Source organism: Sphaeramia orbicularis, chromosome 5, assembly GCF_902148855.1.
Source record: "Sphaeramia orbicularis chromosome 5, fSphaOr1.1, whole genome shotgun sequence".
In the NCBI taxonomy this organism is placed as follows: domain Eukaryota; kingdom Metazoa; phylum Chordata; class Actinopteri; order Kurtiformes; family Apogonidae; genus Sphaeramia; species Sphaeramia orbicularis.
The window spans coordinates 11,501,012-11,520,201 of NC_043961.1; the positions used below are offsets into that span (position 1 = coordinate 11,501,012).

At 36.3% G+C, this 19,190-nt stretch overlaps 1 protein-coding gene across 13 annotated transcripts in view; it reads right to left on the minus strand.

Moving 5' to 3' along the window:
- Window positions 1–19,190, minus strand: part of itpr1b (inositol 1,4,5-trisphosphate receptor, type 1b) — a 223,256-nt gene that overhangs the window by 73,788 nt on the left and 130,278 nt on the right. For all 13 annotated transcript variants that reach the window (XM_030135516.1, XM_030135523.1, XM_030135522.1 and 10 more), the window contains 3 exons: window positions 5,503–5,686; window positions 3,613–3,875; window positions 621–821 (listed from right to left, as the gene is read on the minus strand). In XM_030135516.1, coding sequence (XP_029991376.1) covers window positions 621–821; window positions 3,613–3,875; window positions 5,503–5,686 — 648 coding nt within the window. The remainder of the gene's footprint in view (window positions 1–620; window positions 822–3,612; window positions 3,876–5,502; window positions 5,687–19,190) is intronic.

The window sequence follows — 19,190 nt, forward strand, 5'->3', positions numbered from 1 at the left end:
AGGTGTATAATTCTCATAACTTTTGCATTATTAATGATTTTCTTAGTGATATGGCGTTTTATGTATGATTTTAGCGCTGACTTTTACTACGTGTTTTAGTGGTTAAATAAAGATTACTAAAATAATAACAATAAAATTAAACTTAATTAAGGGTAACTCGCTATAATAACCCCCATGAGAGGAAATTTAGTCTTTGCATTTTGTCCATAATACACAGACAGTACATAGCATTAGCATTATCAGTTTGTGTTAACCTTGAGCACATTAGCATTATGCACGTTGATGTAACTTACATTATTGGCGATGTTCTTAGTGATATTTTTAATATAATATTTTATGTACGATTTTAGCTCTGACTTTTACTTTGTGTTTAGCGGTTAGATAAAAGTTAATAAAGTAATAACAATAAAATTAAACTTTAAAGATCTCTGCATTTTACCCATAATGCACACATAGTACCTAGCATAAACAATTAGCCTTTTTTAATGATAGTTCTGTGCTTGAGTTTCTCGTGAAATATGAAATGTTTTGGCTAAAATAAAATTTATTCTTATTCTCGTCACCTCAAGAAAATGAAGCCAACTCTCTGTTCTTTTCTGTACTAAGCTGGAGCTGCTCACCTGGTTCTCGTGACAGGGACCCTGGCAGTACTCAGTCAGACTCTCCACGGTCTGGTTGATGAGGCCCACGTTCTTCTCGTTGATGTAAAGTCCCAGAAGCCCCAGCCCTCCGGTGGTGCTGCCGCAGATACAGTCCAGGAACTGAAGCGTCTCACACACCAGGTTATAGTTGTTCTTGTTGTTTTGGTTGCGCAGAAAATTCTGGAGTTAGAAATAAATAAATAAAAGCAAGGGTGTGAGAAAATATCAATAAAATGATATTATTTACATATAAAGATCAGTTCATTTTGTGTCATTGGACCAAACTTTCATTTTTACTGAGATTTTATGTGAATAGTGTTTTCTATCACATACAGTATGGCAATTTATTAAATTATAATCAAGTTGCCCAAATTAAAATCATTTATTCTCCAAACTAAGAGCCCCTGGAGGTTAACTATACCACATACAATTGTTTTTCATAATCTGCCTGTAAATTTAGTCTTTTTCCTTTTATTTGCCTCATGCTTGTTCCCAAACAAAAAACACAGAAATGCAGGTGATGTTTAGTCAAATCAGACTAAAACATTAACATTTTGAACCTTTACAAAAAGCCATACCTGCCGTCTTCATATTCTCTAACACGATGATAAAAATGTTCACATCAGCCGATAGTGACGTTTTTATTTTATCCAGTAAAGTCAAACTGGTTTACCTATAAAACGACATTAAATACATAAAAACCAATGTGAAAAATATCAGTGAAAGATTGTATTCTCATCACAGGTTATCATGATAAAAGGTAATGCTTTACTTTATTTTATTTACTTACTTTTATTTACTTAATTGTTGGAACATTTGAGAAATCTAAAAATTAATAATTAATAGGAACTAAAATGTCTGTTCAACATCAGAATTTTTTTTTTTTTAATTTTTTGACAATGTAAACCAAATAAAGACCAAAAAATATTTTATTGTAATAATAATAATAATTATAGCTGTTGATCTCGGCAACAACATAGTATAAAAATAATGTTAATTTTTATCATATTTCACTTGTAGCTGTTCTTGATCTTGCTTATTTAGTTATTTTCTATTTAAACTACCTTAATGATTCTAAAATTCTCAGTTGTTTTACAGCCTTTGCATGTTGTGTGCTGTGGTTATTGTTTAGGTTGTATCGTTGTTTCCTGTGTTTTTTCAGTTTTACTGCAAATGATGCCATCACTTCAGTACAGATGAGTCAGTAATTAAAGGTACAATCATATTTTCTATGTGATAATAACTCTACAACCACATCTTATTCAAAACTATATCGTCATCCTCAAAGGAACTGAAGATGCTGATCATATAACAGTAAGAGCCGAGCTGATCAGTCATGACCTCAGGACTTGATGAGACGTTCAGCGTTAAATTTTAACCTACATTTTTTCTACACAACGTGTGTGTGGTGAGAATTCATTCCTCTTTTGTTTGCAGTGACCACAAAAATACTACACTGATATCAAATATCACTGGTAAAAACAGCAGCATCATCTTAATTCTACAATATAACCACATAATTTTAATAAAACAACGTTTGCACACTTATTTATGTACAGTTGTGGAAAAAATTATTAGACCACCCCTTGTTTTCCTCAATTTCTTGTTCATTTTAATGCCCGGTACAACTAAAGGTACATTTGTTTGGACAAATATAATGAGAACAAAAATAGCTCCTAAGAATTTAATTTCAGAGCTGATATCTATCCATTTTCCATGTTTTCTTGATAATAACCAAAATCACTCCATTTCTTACATCAATATCTATGGCATTGTACTGACAAAAACAGTGCTTTTACGCATTCCATGTTTTCTTTTCTGTCTGTTTTAGTCACATGATACACACAGGAGTTAGTACTTGATTGCCTAACCATTGTTTTTGATGACTTTGGATGGTCTAATAATTTTTTCCATGACTGTATATTTCTTTTAACCCATAAAGACCCAGCCAGCCACCAGCAACCAAAAGCAACTACAATGTAAACTGTTTAATAACCTGTTGATCCATTAATTCTATCAATACATGTAAATAATTGGTGTAAAACACAGTTATTAATCTTTTCATGGTCATCAGATAAGATTCATTTGGACGTTCAGAGGCTCTGTAGTGAACTTGGAAACAGTCATCGTCTATAACATTGATTCATCAGTAAAACCCATGGAGTTGGATCAATGACAGTGGATGGAGATGCTTGTTTACAATCAGTTATTAATATCTTTGCTGAAAAAGGGACTTTTTCCTCAGTTTTCTCTGTTTCTGTTATAAAAACCCTCAACTTTAATCTGAGTTTTAATGAACATCTACATGATCAGTGAATTAAATACAGGAAAATACCTGATATACACTTAAAAAAAAAACACAAAATACAGAGGATAATATTATAATAAATGGTGACAAAATCACTCAAGAAAGGCTAAACACAGAGAAAAATTAATCTGGGAATTGACACAAAAGTAACACCGGGTCTTTATGGGTTAATTATCATATGATAACATACTGTCTAGTACACATTGTATTGTATTTTTATTCTACCTGAAAGGAGCAAGTGTAATGTACAATTTCCCGCCTGGCATTAATAAAGTATTCTGATTCTGATCTCAGCTGCAAAAATAAATCGATGGTTCGCCCACACTGGGTCACGGTGGGTGAGAAGCAGACACATTCGCTGTGTTTTAACTGAAGCCTGACCCGGTTTAATAGACAAACAGAATCAGTGCAAGTAGGAAGTGGAGTGTCTGGTCCATTACTAAACACCAACACACTCCTCATAGTGAAACCAGACCACGACGCCACTCATGGAAACAGCTGCATCAGGAAGTTCTGCACATGGTGCCTATTTTCACCACGGTTTCGTTTCTGTATAAGTGAGTGTGTTGATAGAAATTCAGAACAGTCAGTAAATGTAATCATGGGGGGATTTATGCAGGATGTGACACCAAACAACAAACCCCCCTGGGGGTAAATCCTGACCTGCAGGTCTCTGTTGTGGTTCTCACAGAGCAGCTGCATGAGGCGCAGGATGGGCTGCATGATGGTGATGATGACGCTCATCTCGCCTTCCTCCTGGCTCTTATCGGCGCTCGGGAGGGGGGCGCCGTCTGCCGCCGCCTGGTGCTCCTCGGCCTCGGCCTCACGGCGGTATGTGGTGAAGGCCTTTTTGGTGACGGCGGTGGCTTCGACCAGCTGCTCCTTCACCTCCTCGGTGACGACTGCCACCATGGGGACATCTTTGACTGAAACAGAGACCGGTTCAGAAAACGCTGTTCTCACTTAGACGCACGGATTTAAACTGAAATATTATCATCTGCACTTCCTGCAAACAACAAACTGTCAGATGAAGAAAAAACAAACAGGAAACCACGTGCAGCATTAAAATAGACGTTAAAGAAAAGTTCCATTCGGACAAAAATGTCAAAAACTCCAATGTGGCTTCAGGCTTTTAACTATCAACCTCAAATATTCATTCATTTGCTGAATTTCAACCCACATTTCAACCATATTTATTGGAAAAGAAAATGAAAAGAATTATTTTTAATAGAGTCTGATATTCAAAAACATCCCCCGGCAAAAAGCATTAAAAATATCAAATATTGATATTATTTTCCACTTTCATTGAGTAAAATGACCTATAGCAACCAAACATTCAGTCATTTGCTGAATTTTAACCCTAAAGCAATGTTTGTAGAAAAGAAAATCAATGAAACTATTTTTACATTTTTATTAGAGTCTGGGATTAATCTTTGATTCAATAAAACACTGATTTTGAAGGAAAAACTCAGACTTGTTAAAGGATGAAAACATCTCTTCCTAAAAACTAATCAGAAAAGCACACAAACAAAATATGAATTAATTTTCACCATTTTAACTATTTAATTCCTGTGTTTTCTCTATGGCAAATGAGGCATTCATGTCAATATATTCAGAGATTAAATAAAGGTTGTAATGAGTAAGAATAAAAATAAATATTAAATTTAATTAAAAATGGGAAACTGGTATGATTCAAGACATTTCTCAATATTACTATGTTATTATTAATTTATCAATATTATAAAATAGGTTTCAGTATTGGAGATTTCACATATTAGCAACAATAGGTATTTTAGAGACTGAAAAACTATGACTTCAGTTAAATAAAGTGGTTTACAGTCACAAAAACACTCGCTCTTAGCCAAAATTACAATCAAACTATCAAAAAAATGATTAATATTGAGACTTTTAACCCTTTAAACGCCAATTTTATGACACATTGTGCATTTAAACTGCTATAATATATGCTATATTTCTAAATATTGCTATATGTTATGCTATTACTAATGTTACTATATACTGTCAATCATTTTATTTGCAGTAACTGGTACATCTTTGGCTCATAAAGCAAACATGAAGAAAAGGCTCAACCAGAGAAAATGTATAAACAACTTGGACTTGCAGGTGAAAGCCTGATTTAACAGAATGCATGATTTTGAGCAATTTTAATGTTAAAATTGCTGTTTTAAAATGTTTAAATGAAATTTTGCCCATTATTGCAAGAGTTGTTATTATATCTGAAAACCCAAAATATTAACAAGGAAATCACAGCCTTAAGAAAACTCATGCTCCGTGCTATAAAAGGGCTGAAATGATTGACAAAAGTGACTTAATAACAGAAAAAAATAAGATTTTAATGTCACACCACTGTATACGCCTGAAGTGCAGATATGAGAATACATGAGCTGCAGGGTTTCACTTTCATCACGTAGGATGTTTCGACTTCGGGTACACAAACAGACTAAATGCCATAACCACACAGGGCGACATCACGCCCGACTCTCCCTGCGAATGTGATAAACTTCCACTGATGCCTAAGCCGTGACCTCCGACCTTTCTTTCGTGCCGGTGTGTCTTTGTCCGGCGGCTCCTCGTCCTTCTTCTTGCTGCCCAGGTCACTGGTGTTGACTGTCACCGTGGCTTTAATCTCCTGCTGGGCCAACTTCATCCGCTCATAAAACACCTTGAAGAACTTTTCAGACTTGTTGTCGCCCGTTAAACGCTGGTAGAACGAACGCTGGAGACAAACACAGGAAGAGGACGACAGTTCATTAATGAATGGGCTTTATTTACAGACACATCAGCAGCTTTTTAATGGAAGAATTAACTGAGTACTACCTTTATGAACTGATGCTGAATATTTCTTAGTTTTCTCCTTCTATTCCATTATGTCTCAGAGGTAAATTTGCCCTTTTTTTTACTCCTAATCTTTAGGATTAAATTTTCCTTTATAGGTTAAATTGAAAATTCATTTCCTTCTTAAATTAAAACTCTTACAGTCCTTTTTGGATTATCTGGAAAATGCATCGTCACAAAGCTAAGAACAGGCCTGTTTTACTGAGCTCAGAAAATCTTTAGAGGAATAGCAAAACTACGAATGAGGGGTTGACCTTTACAGTTACAGCTAAAAAATTCTTTTATCAAAACAAGGACCAAACTTTGTGGAAGCGATCATCAAATCAAATCAAATAAATACCTATTTTCAACAATATGTACTTTAGTTTTGAGGATAATACGTACTATTATATACATTACGGATGCACTGAATGCAAAATTTTTGTTAGATACCAATATTAAAAATGACATTTTGGCCCATACAGATGTTACTTTTTTTTTTGTTATTTATTCTCTTAACAAGAAAATCTTCATTATAAACATAAATAAATAAACTTACAGTCATGTTAACTTTGACATAACTCTATATTACTATTATATAGTATGTTCATTAATGTGCAATGTCCCATCTAAATCAATCAATCAATCAGTTACTTGATCAATTTAAAAAATATACTACTACCAATAATTATTCAATTGTTACTATATGTGATGCATTGCTGTAGATTACAGTATCATCTGCATATAAACTAATACAAATGAGCTCATAGACTGTATATAATTATTGAACAAAAGAAAAAACAACTGTTGTTTTGAAGTTAGTTGTTTAAATCTGGCATCACCATGATGGGTTTTTGGAACCAGAAGTGACCATATTTGGATAAAAGGGGCAGAGCTGTAGAAGTGTGAGGGGTCAAGGGTTACTTAATTCTAAACTTCATCAAACACTGCGTAAAAAAATCATTCTACAATCTGATTAGAGTAAACTATTAACCAAAATTACAGATGATAAATATTATAAATTATTACATTATAAATAATATAATTACTGACTAAATAAATAACTCGAGTGGCATCACAACCTTCCATTCAACCAAAGACTTGATCAATGGAAGAAAAATTTAATGATGGATCAGATCACTTAATGGGGGTGAAAGAAAAAGGATGAGACCCAAATGAATCCTGGAAAAAATTACAGATGTCAGCGTCTAGTGACCATCAGTGCTTCTGTCTCATTTTAGAGTCAAGGTTTGTGTCCACATTTACAACAGGAAAACACAACGAACAAATGAATACAGCAGTAAAATGAATCCATAAACTTCAAATTTAATAGTAAAACAGTGACAGGGACCGCCAAGACTACTTTGACTTTAGCAGTTTGAGTACAGTCCTGCATAAACAGATCAAGAGTAAAGGTATAAGTTAACTAGATTATTAAGAATTTGCAAACAGTGCTGCAACAATGAATCGATTAAATTGATCAAAATTGATTCTTAAAAGAGTTGGCAATGAATTCGGCAGAAGATTTGTTGGGTCTTGAGCAAGTTAGTAGTGAGGCCTGCACGCTGTGTAGTGTAACAAAGGTAAACACAAAGCAGTATGGCTGAGGCTTTGGATGCTGGGCAGCCCCGTTTGGCTGAAACATAGTGTGCCTTTTATGTAACAAAACTTGAATATGGAGAAAAAAATAGCCAAAATCCCATGGCGCAGCACGTTTTGGGTAAATGGGGCTGCTGTGGCCACCGTGAACATGATGTAAACCTATCTTAACCCCTTTAGCCCTATCAGCCCGCCCGTGGGCCGAAAAAATTATATTAATATTCATCTACTATAAAAATATAATAAAACAGGACAATGAATGTTTTTTTTTTCAACTTTTGCTCAAAGTTTAGACCCTAATGTTAATAAAAGTACATCAAAAGTGTATTTTAGTGCAAACTTTGATGTTCAAACATGATTTTTAGTCTTTGTGGGGTGAAATATACGCTATTAAAAATCTCCGACACAAACAATTAATTTATGCATACCGTTGTCAATCCAGCCGAAAAAAACAGGTGAGGATAAAAAAATTCAAATTTCTCTTTTAGTTTGTTACAGTTTACTCAGGCATAGTAATAGATACAATATTTTAGACAATGGGAATAGATTCTGTGAGGTCTCTAAATGTCCATAGACACCAAGAACATCCAACCTTATTATTGTGAAGTAATTCTTCATTTACTTTGGGCATGTCTTTTTAGGCGTTTTTCCCCTGCAAATATGGTCAGGGTTAAACAGGTTAAGATAGCCTACGTGTCGTGATTACATTAGCTTGCTAGCTAGTTAGCCACTATGATTGTGATTATAACATTTTCATGCATCTCCGTTTGTGAGGCCACCAGACTAACGTTACCTATCATTGACTGGAACTAATACAAAAAATGCTAGCTTGATAACCGCTAGCCTATAACCGGGGCTGGTTGACAACTATATCGTGCTAGTCTCTACCCATGACAAGTCTAAGTAGCGGGCTAGCGCTCACTAACTATACCCGAAGCCATTGCGGGAATGTAATCATTTGTGACTTGTCTGCAGCCTATATTGCTTTGGATTAAATGCCGATCTTTGAGAATTGAGTCTATTGTGTTTATCCGATGAGTCGATTAGTTCTTAAAATAGTCTACGGATTAATAAATGTTTAAAATCATGATTAGTTGCAGCCCTATTTGCGAAAAAAAAAGTGGTGGGAAGGCTCGTTTTGGAGGAACATGTCGACATGATGGTATTAACCCTCCGGTATCCGGGTGCGCTTTTTAGACACACTTTGCACCTCGTGTTAAAAAACTTCATATTATTTTTCACAATTTAAATAAGGTTAGAATTCAAAAGTTGTTCATTTTTGCATGATCTTTAAAATTCTGGCCACCAACTAAAATTTGCACATTGTAAACAAAAGAAAATTACGAGACTAGCATCTGTCTCCCAAGTGTGCCTAAAACGCACCATTTCTTCCATTATAACCACTGTTTTTGATCCAAAAGCCATTAAGGCATAAATCATGCTTTTACTGATACCTGAGCTTCCGTTGAGAGGTGAGGGTCTAAATTAATTTATTAATGTTGTTAATGTTGCTGTTAATCACTGACATATGCCAGGCTGCAAAAATCAAATAATATGTAATCCAGTTTATATGTAGTATTTTGAAAAAAAAAAAAAAAAAAAAAGTGTTTTTTGCATCAAAAACTGTAGTGGCATCATGATGAAAAGAGATCATTTAAAGGGTTAAAAAAATGTAAAATGCATGATTATTTGATATGTATGATGATTAGGGCTGACCTTGATTTACAAAAAAAAAATTAAATTAGAGTAGAAAAATAAGTCAATATATAATATTTAATAGTTTGATTTATGGGTGTGCATTTTACGTACACTTGGTGACAGATGCTAGTATTTTTGAACATCTGACCTAGCGCCAAAAATAATAATGCAAATTAACCAATGTTGGAGTTAATCATTGACATATGCCAGGATAAAAAAAAATCAAATAATATGTAATCCACTTTATATGTAGTATATTGGAAAAAAAAAATTGTTTGTGTTTTTTGCATCCAAAAAAATGGTTTGTTTACATTACAAACATGGCATTTAAAGGGTTAAAAAATGTGACAATTATTGAATATTTGGTATTTTATTTACAGCTCAAGTTGATGAAATAGAAAAAAGTGTAAAAGAATTAAAAACAAACTATGAAAAATTTTTTGACATTATTCCACAGGTGTGCCAAAAGGGCTCACTTGGTGCTTAGTAAGGGCCTTGCTGGACGGGATACCGGAGGGTTAAAATGAATAAATCCATATGCAACAAACTGGTACAGAAAAAAGAAACCCGCCTTTGTCAAAACCTGTGATTTTCAGGCTGTAGTTGGAGCACACACAGCAGCCAGTCTGACGAGTGAAAGTACATTCTGCTGATAATACATAATATTACATAATGTTTTAATACAGACCCTTCATAGTGAGCTATTCTTCCACATTATCAACAGTGTATGTACCCGGTTATCAACATACCAACGTTCTCAAACACAATGACACAACAGGAGGCATTTGCTATTTTGCAGCCACTTCTTATCATCGACTTATTGTATTTTTCTGCTGCTTTCGGAGCCAGTGTTTCTGTTTGAAGACGTTACATAATCCTCCTGGTGCTGCCAAAAAGCGAGCTGTAAGGGCCTCGCTGTGTTCACCTGATTTTACACTCATCTGCTCTCTGCCCTCTGGCCACAACACGGTTCCGACATCTTTATGACTACATTTGAGCGTTGACACTTACATGCAGACGAGCAAGAGCAAACAAGGAAAAGACAAGGTTTGAGATGTACACTATATGGACAAAAGTATGTGGACACGTTGAATTCAGGGGTTTGTTTTCTAGCAGGGGTCTGGGATACCAAACGATAATGATAAATGTCATAATATAGTTTTTTATTGGGATAAATATCATTGCATTGCATTTGTTAATCTGAACTGAACAGGGGTTAATATGGTATGAAAGGTCAAATATGCAAATCCAGAAAAAAAAATGAATTGCCACTGTTTTTTTCTGCACTTTGTATTGAGAATGTTACAAATTAACATGCAAGCTGATTAAACTAGTAATTATAAGTCATAATTGTAGTAAGATGATGAGGTACACTATGGACAAAAGTATTGGGACGCATTGAATTGAAATGTTTATTTTCTAACAGGCGTCTGGGATATAAAACAAATGTCATAAAAAAAAAAAAAAATATTGGCGTACATATCATTGCATTGGTTAGTTTGTTTTACATTGTTATCTTTGCTTCCAAAATGCCTCAGAGATGGTTTTTACTTAATTTCTCTCAAAACTGTTTTTGTTTTCATATATGACTATGATTTTAAATATTCTGCCTCTAAATTTCTCAAATATTTTTCCTGATCTGACTGTAAATAACCATTTCCTACCACAACTAACCATCTACTTTCTTCACATCTCACTTAGGAAGACAAATCTTCCATTAAACTTTATGGAAATGTTGATGATTATTAACTTTATAAACAAAAATATTGGGACGCATCATGGCTACACCTGAATTCAATGTGCCCCAATACTTTTGTCCACATAGTGTACCTGTGGAGATGAAGACGAGTGAAGTTGAAGATACTAATTGTTGGACACAGTGCAAGAACCATTAAAGACCCAAACATCCGCTAGCAACCAAAACATCTACTGATCTGAAATGTTTAATACCTGTTGACCCATTAATCCTATGAATACATGTAAATAATTGATGAAAAATACAGTTTGTCATCTTTTCATGGTCATCAGATATGACTCATTTGGACGTTCAGAGGCTCTGTAGTTACTGTGGAAACACCGTCATCTTCTACAACATTGACTCACCAGTAAAACCCATGGAGTTGGATCAATGAAAGCCATCGTAGACACTTGTTTTATGTTCAGTTAATCCAATCCAATCTAACTTTATTTGTAAAGCACTTTAAAACAACCACAGTGGACCAAAATGCGGTACAGAAGAATAAATAAAAATCGAAATAAAGAGTAAAATACAAGAATAATGATATAGTTAATGACATATTTTAACCCTTTCATGCACGAATTATGAGAACCTTAATCAAAAATTTTTCCTGAGTGTTTTTATTCCTCTTCAGGCATGAAAAAAACAATGCGATTGAAAATTTTCTTCTGAAAAAAAAAACAAAAAAAACATTAAAAAAATAATAATAATGAAAAAAAAATTCTTATGGACCTATTTTTCATAAAGTTACAAAAATGTCCACTCAGCTGGACACCATACGTTTAATTTTTGACGCACAGAAACGTGTATTTACTGATAAATTGTGTGAAAACTATGGGGAGGGCTTGTGATTCTGGGGGTTTATGCTCAGGGGAGATTTACATAATGTTACCAATTCATGTCAGAAAAGATATGTAGTGTCTTAAAACTTTAATAAAGATATGTGTAAAAAAGAAAAAAAAACAACAACGAAAAGAACAACAAAATTTATGAATATACAAGAGAACAGCTATAGAACAGCTGTCTACTATAGTGACCAGTATACAGGGGTTGGACAAAATAATGGAAACACCTTAAAAAATCAACAAAATATAATTTAATATGGTGTAGGTCCGCCTTTTGCGGCAATTACAGCCTCAATTCTCCGAGGTATTGATTCATACAACTTGTGAATTGTTTCCAAAGGAATTTGAAGCCATTCTTCAGTTAGAATACCCTCCAACTCTTTTAGAGACGATGGCGGTGGAAATCGACGTCTTACTTGAATCTCTAAAACTGACCATAAATGCTCAATAATGTTGAGGTCTGGGGACTGTGCCGCCCATACGAGATGCTCAACTTCATTAGAATGTTCCTCATGCCATTCTTTAACAATTCTAGCTGTATGGATTGGGGCATTATCATCTTGAGGTGAAGGTGTTTCCATTATTTTGTCCAACCCCTGTACATGAAATGGTTAATGAAAAAGTCACTTTCTCTTCAGTTTTCTGTTTTTTGACATAATAATCCTCAGGTTTAATCTGAGCTTTTATGAACATCTACATGATCAGTAAATTCAATACTGGAAAATACCTGACTTTTACTGGAAAATGCAAAATAGAGGATTATTTCATAATTAATGGTGGCTTATCACTTAAGAAATGTTCAATATAGAGAAAAAAAATCATGTGGGAACTACCACAGAGGCAGCACTGGGTCTTTATGGGTTAAGCTCACTTAAGTCTAGATAAGAGATTTATGAAGTCGAGTTGAGGAAAGAAATGTTCAGTGTATGGCTGAACTACAAAAAAGTCTAGCTTGTGCATGGATCTGTTGTTTTCCTTCAACGCGCTCAAATGTTCTGTCCCATTTTCCTCCCGACAATCCCTGCTTACATAAGACCTGTAATCAGCTGAGTGGTTACAGTGAGGGCATACTGTGCCTCGTCTCTAACGCTGTTACATCAGCCCACAGAGGCAACAGGAGAGGGAGAGACGCGGGGAGAAAGGAAAACCCTGCCCTACTTTTCGATGCCAGAACGGCACGAAGCGAGCGTGTGGCGTGAGAGGAGGAGGGAGGGTCCACAAGTGGAAGGAGAGGTGGTGGTGGGGGGGCATGAGGCGAGCAGGAGTTATCACATACATAGTTTCTGGGGCAGCTTTGAAAGTCCGTTACATAAGACTCTTTCCAGGTTTAGCTCAAGTGCCAAGTGTCTGAGAGACGAGAAAACACATGCAAACGGTGGCAAAACATGCAAAAGCTCAGCTCACGGTCACCTGATGGCACCTCCTCAGGGAAGTATGACACTTACCGCATTCACTGAATTTGACTTGTTTTCCTCCTAGTGTTTATGCAATAGCTTTTTCTTGCTTGTTTTTCCAAGATCAAGATGTTAACCTCGTGCTGTTGACGAGATAGGGTCATTCATCGATAGTGATCTGATTATGAGGCTGCAGAAAGATTATGCAAGATGGCAGACTTCACCAGACAGAAACAACAGCCACAAGACAACGGCGTTACAAGACACCCGTAAAAAAAAAAAAGACCTCATGACTGTGGTCGTAAAAACTCAATTCTGTCACCGACGCAATGGGAATAAACAATACAACACTTCTGACATGTCGGCCTGAGGAGAAAAGTAGAAAGTGCAGAAAAGTCACACTGGTTTATCGTGCTTATCAAAAGTATCAGACAGATGTAACCAATAGTATTTTAACATCAGAAATGAGAAATTTAAGCAGGAATAAGCCTCAAGTTCTAGAAAAAACATACTTAAATGTGCTTTTAGCCTCCTCATCGTGCTTTATGTGTAAAATAAAGCAATTTCCTTCAATAAATCTGCAAGATTTGGTGAAAAACTAAACTTATTTGTGGATGATACAGTGATTTATGCATCAATCAATTAAAATGCACAGATTATTCATCATTTCCATGTTCGACCGGCTTCAATGCTTTTATTTCGCATGTTTTACTTGCTCTGAATCCAGAACATCAGCAGACACCGGACCTTCACATTTCAGCCACAGGTCAGAACGCTGACACTGCATCTTGATTGATTGTTCTGCTCTACTTTCAACCCTGACAAAGTGGTTTTTCGTTTTACTTAATTAACAGTAACAGATGACAGGAGTCGCCGCAAACTGACGACGCATCTTGTGATGTGAGGAGGAAGATTTCCATAGGGACTATCTTACGTAACATAACGGAAGATGCTCCGATAAGTGACTGCTGTGAAAAATGTGCGTCGAATTGAGTCCTACTATTATCCGCTGAGTCATTCTCTGAGGGAAACGGTCAGTTTACGCTGTCAGCTTTTCCCCCTGAGACGGCTTATCGTTGTGCGTACACGTCCCACTACGTAGCCCTTAAGCCTCCTGGGAGTCCAAGTGCTGATCCGGTCATGCTCAGCACAGCAGGTTCAGGTCTGATTCTATCATTCAATACATTGGCATTGTGGGTGGGGGGTCCTTCTGCACTCTGCACTACTTTCCTTCTCTATTCCCCATCAGCTGCCACCCCAGGTTTTGGCATCAACAGTCTGGTTACATAAGGCCTGTTTATACCACCACCAGTGTCTCACTTTCTTTTTTTTTTTTTTTTTAAATTGCGTCTCCTGCCTTTCCAGCCTGACACCTTGCTGAGCGACAAAGCCACGTCTGTGGTGGTAACCACGGTGATCTGTGCTTTAAAGCGCCGCTGATGCCAGATAAGACGTGGAAATGAAAACCGAAAAACACACATGATACAGAACGTGCATCCCCAACCCCGACATGAGCGGGATATTAAGACAGTCGGTATGTTCATAACAGTCGATGCCTGGAAATGCACTTCACGCAGGCTTTTTAAAGCCTTCCGAGAGGTGAACAGTGAACTTGAACCGAGCAGAGGTGGATGGGTGGGGGGAGTGTAAATCACGCTTGGATGAAGTTGAGTGTAGCAGCATGCCACAACAAGCCTATTGAGTAAGAGCGGTGGCACCTGTTTGCTCCTGTGACAGTTGGAAATCTGAGGTCACGACATGTTGACTAGATGGATGGGCATGGCGGTGGCGATGTGTCCGCTCGTCTTCTATTACATAAGGCACATAAACAAGACTCTCTCTAAGGGCTGTTTTTGGAATGAGCTTTCTAGGCTCTAAGTATAACCTGAAGTGTGCATGTGCTGATACGCATGCAGGAGCGGGACGTTACGGTGTTACATGTCTACTCGAGTTACACTAGTAGCCGCTCACACACCGCTTATCTTCGAGATACGCTGAACAACAACCTGGAGGCCAAGAGTGGGATGTGGGTATCGCACAACGTGTTATCTACAGTCTGATCTGTGCAGCCTCAGGGTGTTTATGTCGACACATGTAGGTCAATAACTCATATCCGACAGGTGGATAGGAAGGAAAATGCCTGGATTTGTCACAGATCGATTGTTTCTGCATTATTCTCATCTTAAATCCATCTTTTCTTGTTCAGTTTTAACCCTTTAACCCATAAAGATCCAAACATCCACCATCGACCAAAACCATTTACTGATCTCAACTGTTTAATACCTGTTGATCCACTAATTCTATCAATATGTGTAAATAATTGGTGTAAAATACAGTTCTTCATCTTTTCATGGTCATCAGATATGACCCATTTGGACGTTCAGAGGCTCCGTAGTTACCGTGGAAACACCGTCATCTTCTACAACATTGATTCACCAGTAAAACCCATGGAGTTGGATCAATGACAGTGGATGGACACACTGGGTTTATGTTCAGTTAATGAGAGATTTTGCCGAAAAAGTGACTTTTTCTTAAGTTTTCTCTGTTTTAGTTATAAAACTTAAACTTTACTCTGAGCTTCTACGAACATCTCCATGATCAGTGAGGTAAATACAGGAAAATACTTGATTTTCATTGAAAAAATACAAAATAAAGAGGATAATATTACAATAAATGGTGATAAACCACTTAAGGATGGTTAAAAATAGAGAAAAATTCATTTGGGAGCTGACACAAATGTCACACTGGGTCCTTATGAGTTAAAGCAGGGGTGTCAAACTCATGTTAGTTCAAAGGGCCACATTCAGCTAAATTTGATCTGAAGTGGGCTGAACCAGTAAAATAATAACATGATAATATGTAATGTCGACTCCAAAATTTTCTCTATGTATTAGAATAAGCAAAATTAAACAATGAAAATGTTTACATCTACAAACTATCCTTTCAAACAATGTGAATAACATGAACAAACTCAAAACATAAGTGTAATTTTAATATTATGCTTCAGTTGATCATTTTCACGTGTTCATTATAACTTACAGATCACAGCGGGTCTACAAATACACAAAATATTTAATATCAGGCGGAATATTCTTAAAATTGTACTTACTTCTCATAAAACATTTCAGATTGTTCATATTTGTTCAGGTTGTTCACATTTTTTTGTGAAATTATGCTCTGTTTTAGTGTAAATACATGAAAATATTTACATTTACAAAGAAAGAAATCTGGAGTTGTGAGTATTTATAGATTATTATGATAGCATTTTACTGATCTGACCCACTTGAGATTGAATTGGTCAAAATGTGGGACCTGAACTAAAATGATTGTTAATATCTTAGTGTAATTTTTTGCATTTCACAACTTCATCCCAAGGGCCAGACTGGACCCTTTGGCGGGCCGGATTTGGCCCCAGGGCCACATGTTTGACACCTGTGCTTTAAAGTATCAAACCAACCAGCATTCATTCATGTTACTGAATTTTTTAACATTAGTTTTCACTGTAAGTGTAATAAATCTTTTAATCAACTTCAGCCCTGATGATAACTATCAAATATTCATTCATTTTTGGGGATTTTATCCCTTTAAGTGTAATTTCTCAGGTTTATGCACTGTTTTTTTAATTAACAGCTAAACTCCCCCAAAATTAAACATTATCCATGTAATACACAGTATGGGGATTTTTTTCCTACTTTTCGCAGTCTGTCATTGCTCATTGATTGGCTCAAGTGTTGATGCATTTTTATTTATTTTTCATGTCACTTTAACTGTGCTAAATGTTCTCATCGACTTCAGTCCTGAAGTTGACCATCAAATATTCATATTTTAGAACTGCAACCCTTCATGTGCCATTTTAATTATGCAAGACAGAATGTGTCACAAAAATGATCGCTGTTGCAAAATAATTCGCAATTTATTTGTGTTTAAATGGGCCGGTTCTGCGTGTAACGCGAGTGGACACGATGGGTTACACATGAAACCTGAAATGAGACTGAGATTCATGAAAAACCCACATGTCTGGATTAGAAAAAACACTAGGTTCGACACATTTAACTCAGTGTCTTTATTTGTAGCAGTATGTAAGACCATTTCAAGCCATGTTTTCAGATCAAATGGTAGCTTTTCATGTCCCAATTTTGGTCCGATTTTTGAACCCAATATTTTATTTAAGAATTCATTAATTATGGGATGGCTCAGAGAAAGAGTATAATTGTTTTGCATTTATCTGAGGTCATCATTAGCTCCATCCTGGGGGGAAATATGTCTAAATTCCTCTTTTATTATTGGGTCTAAAAAGCTGGTAAAGTGCCAGGTACCAAAATAAACCCAGTTTCATAGAAGCACCAAAATGGAGAAGTTTAGTTTGTTTTAGGTCATATTCATTTGGGACAAAACTCTAGGGGCTGTATGAACTGGAAAACATGTTTGTTGCTGCAAAGGCGGGGTCTAATAAAAAGGATAAACAAGAAAAGGGATAATTCCTGTAATTCAGCTCATGGGTCTGTAATATTTATCACCTGATGTTCCAGTATGTGGCAGAAAAACATCTGAGGAGTCAACGTGGCCTGATGTGGGCACACAACAAAAGAGGAAGCTGGGAAAAGACCGGTAGGACGGCGCCCTGACCCATTTCTGTCTGAATTCACTAATACACTTAGAGCCTCCCTCAGGGCTGCCATATCACATCCAGCTGCCACAGAGCCCTGAGCCTGGATCAATCCACCCAGACGCCGCCACACTCTTCATATTTCTTTCTTTTACTTCGCTTCTTTTCCCTCAGAAATTCGTTGGCTGGGCTTCGACCCTGGATTACTTTAAAAACAAACAAACAGACTGCTTGAAGAACTCTGCGGGCATGTTTTTGTCCTGTTTTTCATTCAGACAACAAGAACCCTTCTGTCCTAAAAAAGGGGCAGGACAGCCGTCGTTATGTAAGACGGGGAAATGTGATGCATCTGCTGATATGTTGTAAATTCACTCTGGACCATACATGATCCCTCAACAAAGCTCGCTTGTCCTTGTATCGGGCTGAAGCGGAGGAAAACACCTCACTTTAAATCATAAAACAAGAGGCTCTTTTAGAATTAACCCTCATCAAACATAATCAAGTACTGTGCTCATTAACTTCACTTTGAGGTTGTTCCTTCCATGCCAATGTGAAATGGCAAAACTATAAAGTATATGCAGACATTGGTGCCATGTAAATACAATTAAAAATCACTGACAAAAAAAAACAACAAAAAACTTGTGGATTCTTCAGCCGGCACAGACAGAAGGAGACACTGTTGTGGCAGAATTTTGTCCAAAATTAGGGCTAAACAAAATGTAAAAACTAAACAGATATCATTTTCATCTGCAATTATTTTGCAAAACACTGCAGTAAAACAACTTAGAAATAGTCTCAGACACTTGGGTATCTGTTGTAAACTCCATTATTCAAAATTGTGCAACAACATTTTGTTATGTTGCTAAACATACACCATTTCCTGTCAAGTTGGAGTAAAATATTTTTATCTCTTATCAAGAAATGATTGTGACAATGAGATATCCTGTTGATAGTTAAGTGTGACTGGGCCTTGGTATGTAATCATTACACCAGGTCAAAGGTCATTACTGATGTGTATAACCAGGAATAAAAAAACAAATGTGTCTGTAAACACAATTATTCCAACTGTGCAGTTTCAAAATGATCAATCATTAAAAACACAAAAGTAAAAGTATGAGAAAAAAACAGAAGCAGGTCTCATGTAATTAAAGGAAAATAGAAATAAAAAATAAAAATTTAGCAGCTGGAATTTGAGGTTTCTCATTTTACAAGGTGCCCCTGAATGCACCTGAACGTCCCTGTGCATGTGATGCAGCTGATTGACAGGAAATATACATTGCCTGTTAAAGGTGAGGTAGGAGATCCTGGAAAAAACGTTTCGAGCAAGCTACATTTTGAAAATACACTATTCAAAAGTCCAAACCCCTGTCTTCAGACTTCCCCCCGTAGCCATGCAGAGGGGGGAGGGACAAATGGCAGTAGAATTTGATAGACATATCACCATTCAGTCATTTTGATGGGCTGGTTAAAATGATTGGATGGTGTTTTGTCAGTCCTGTCCGTTCCACAGGTGATGAAATTATTTA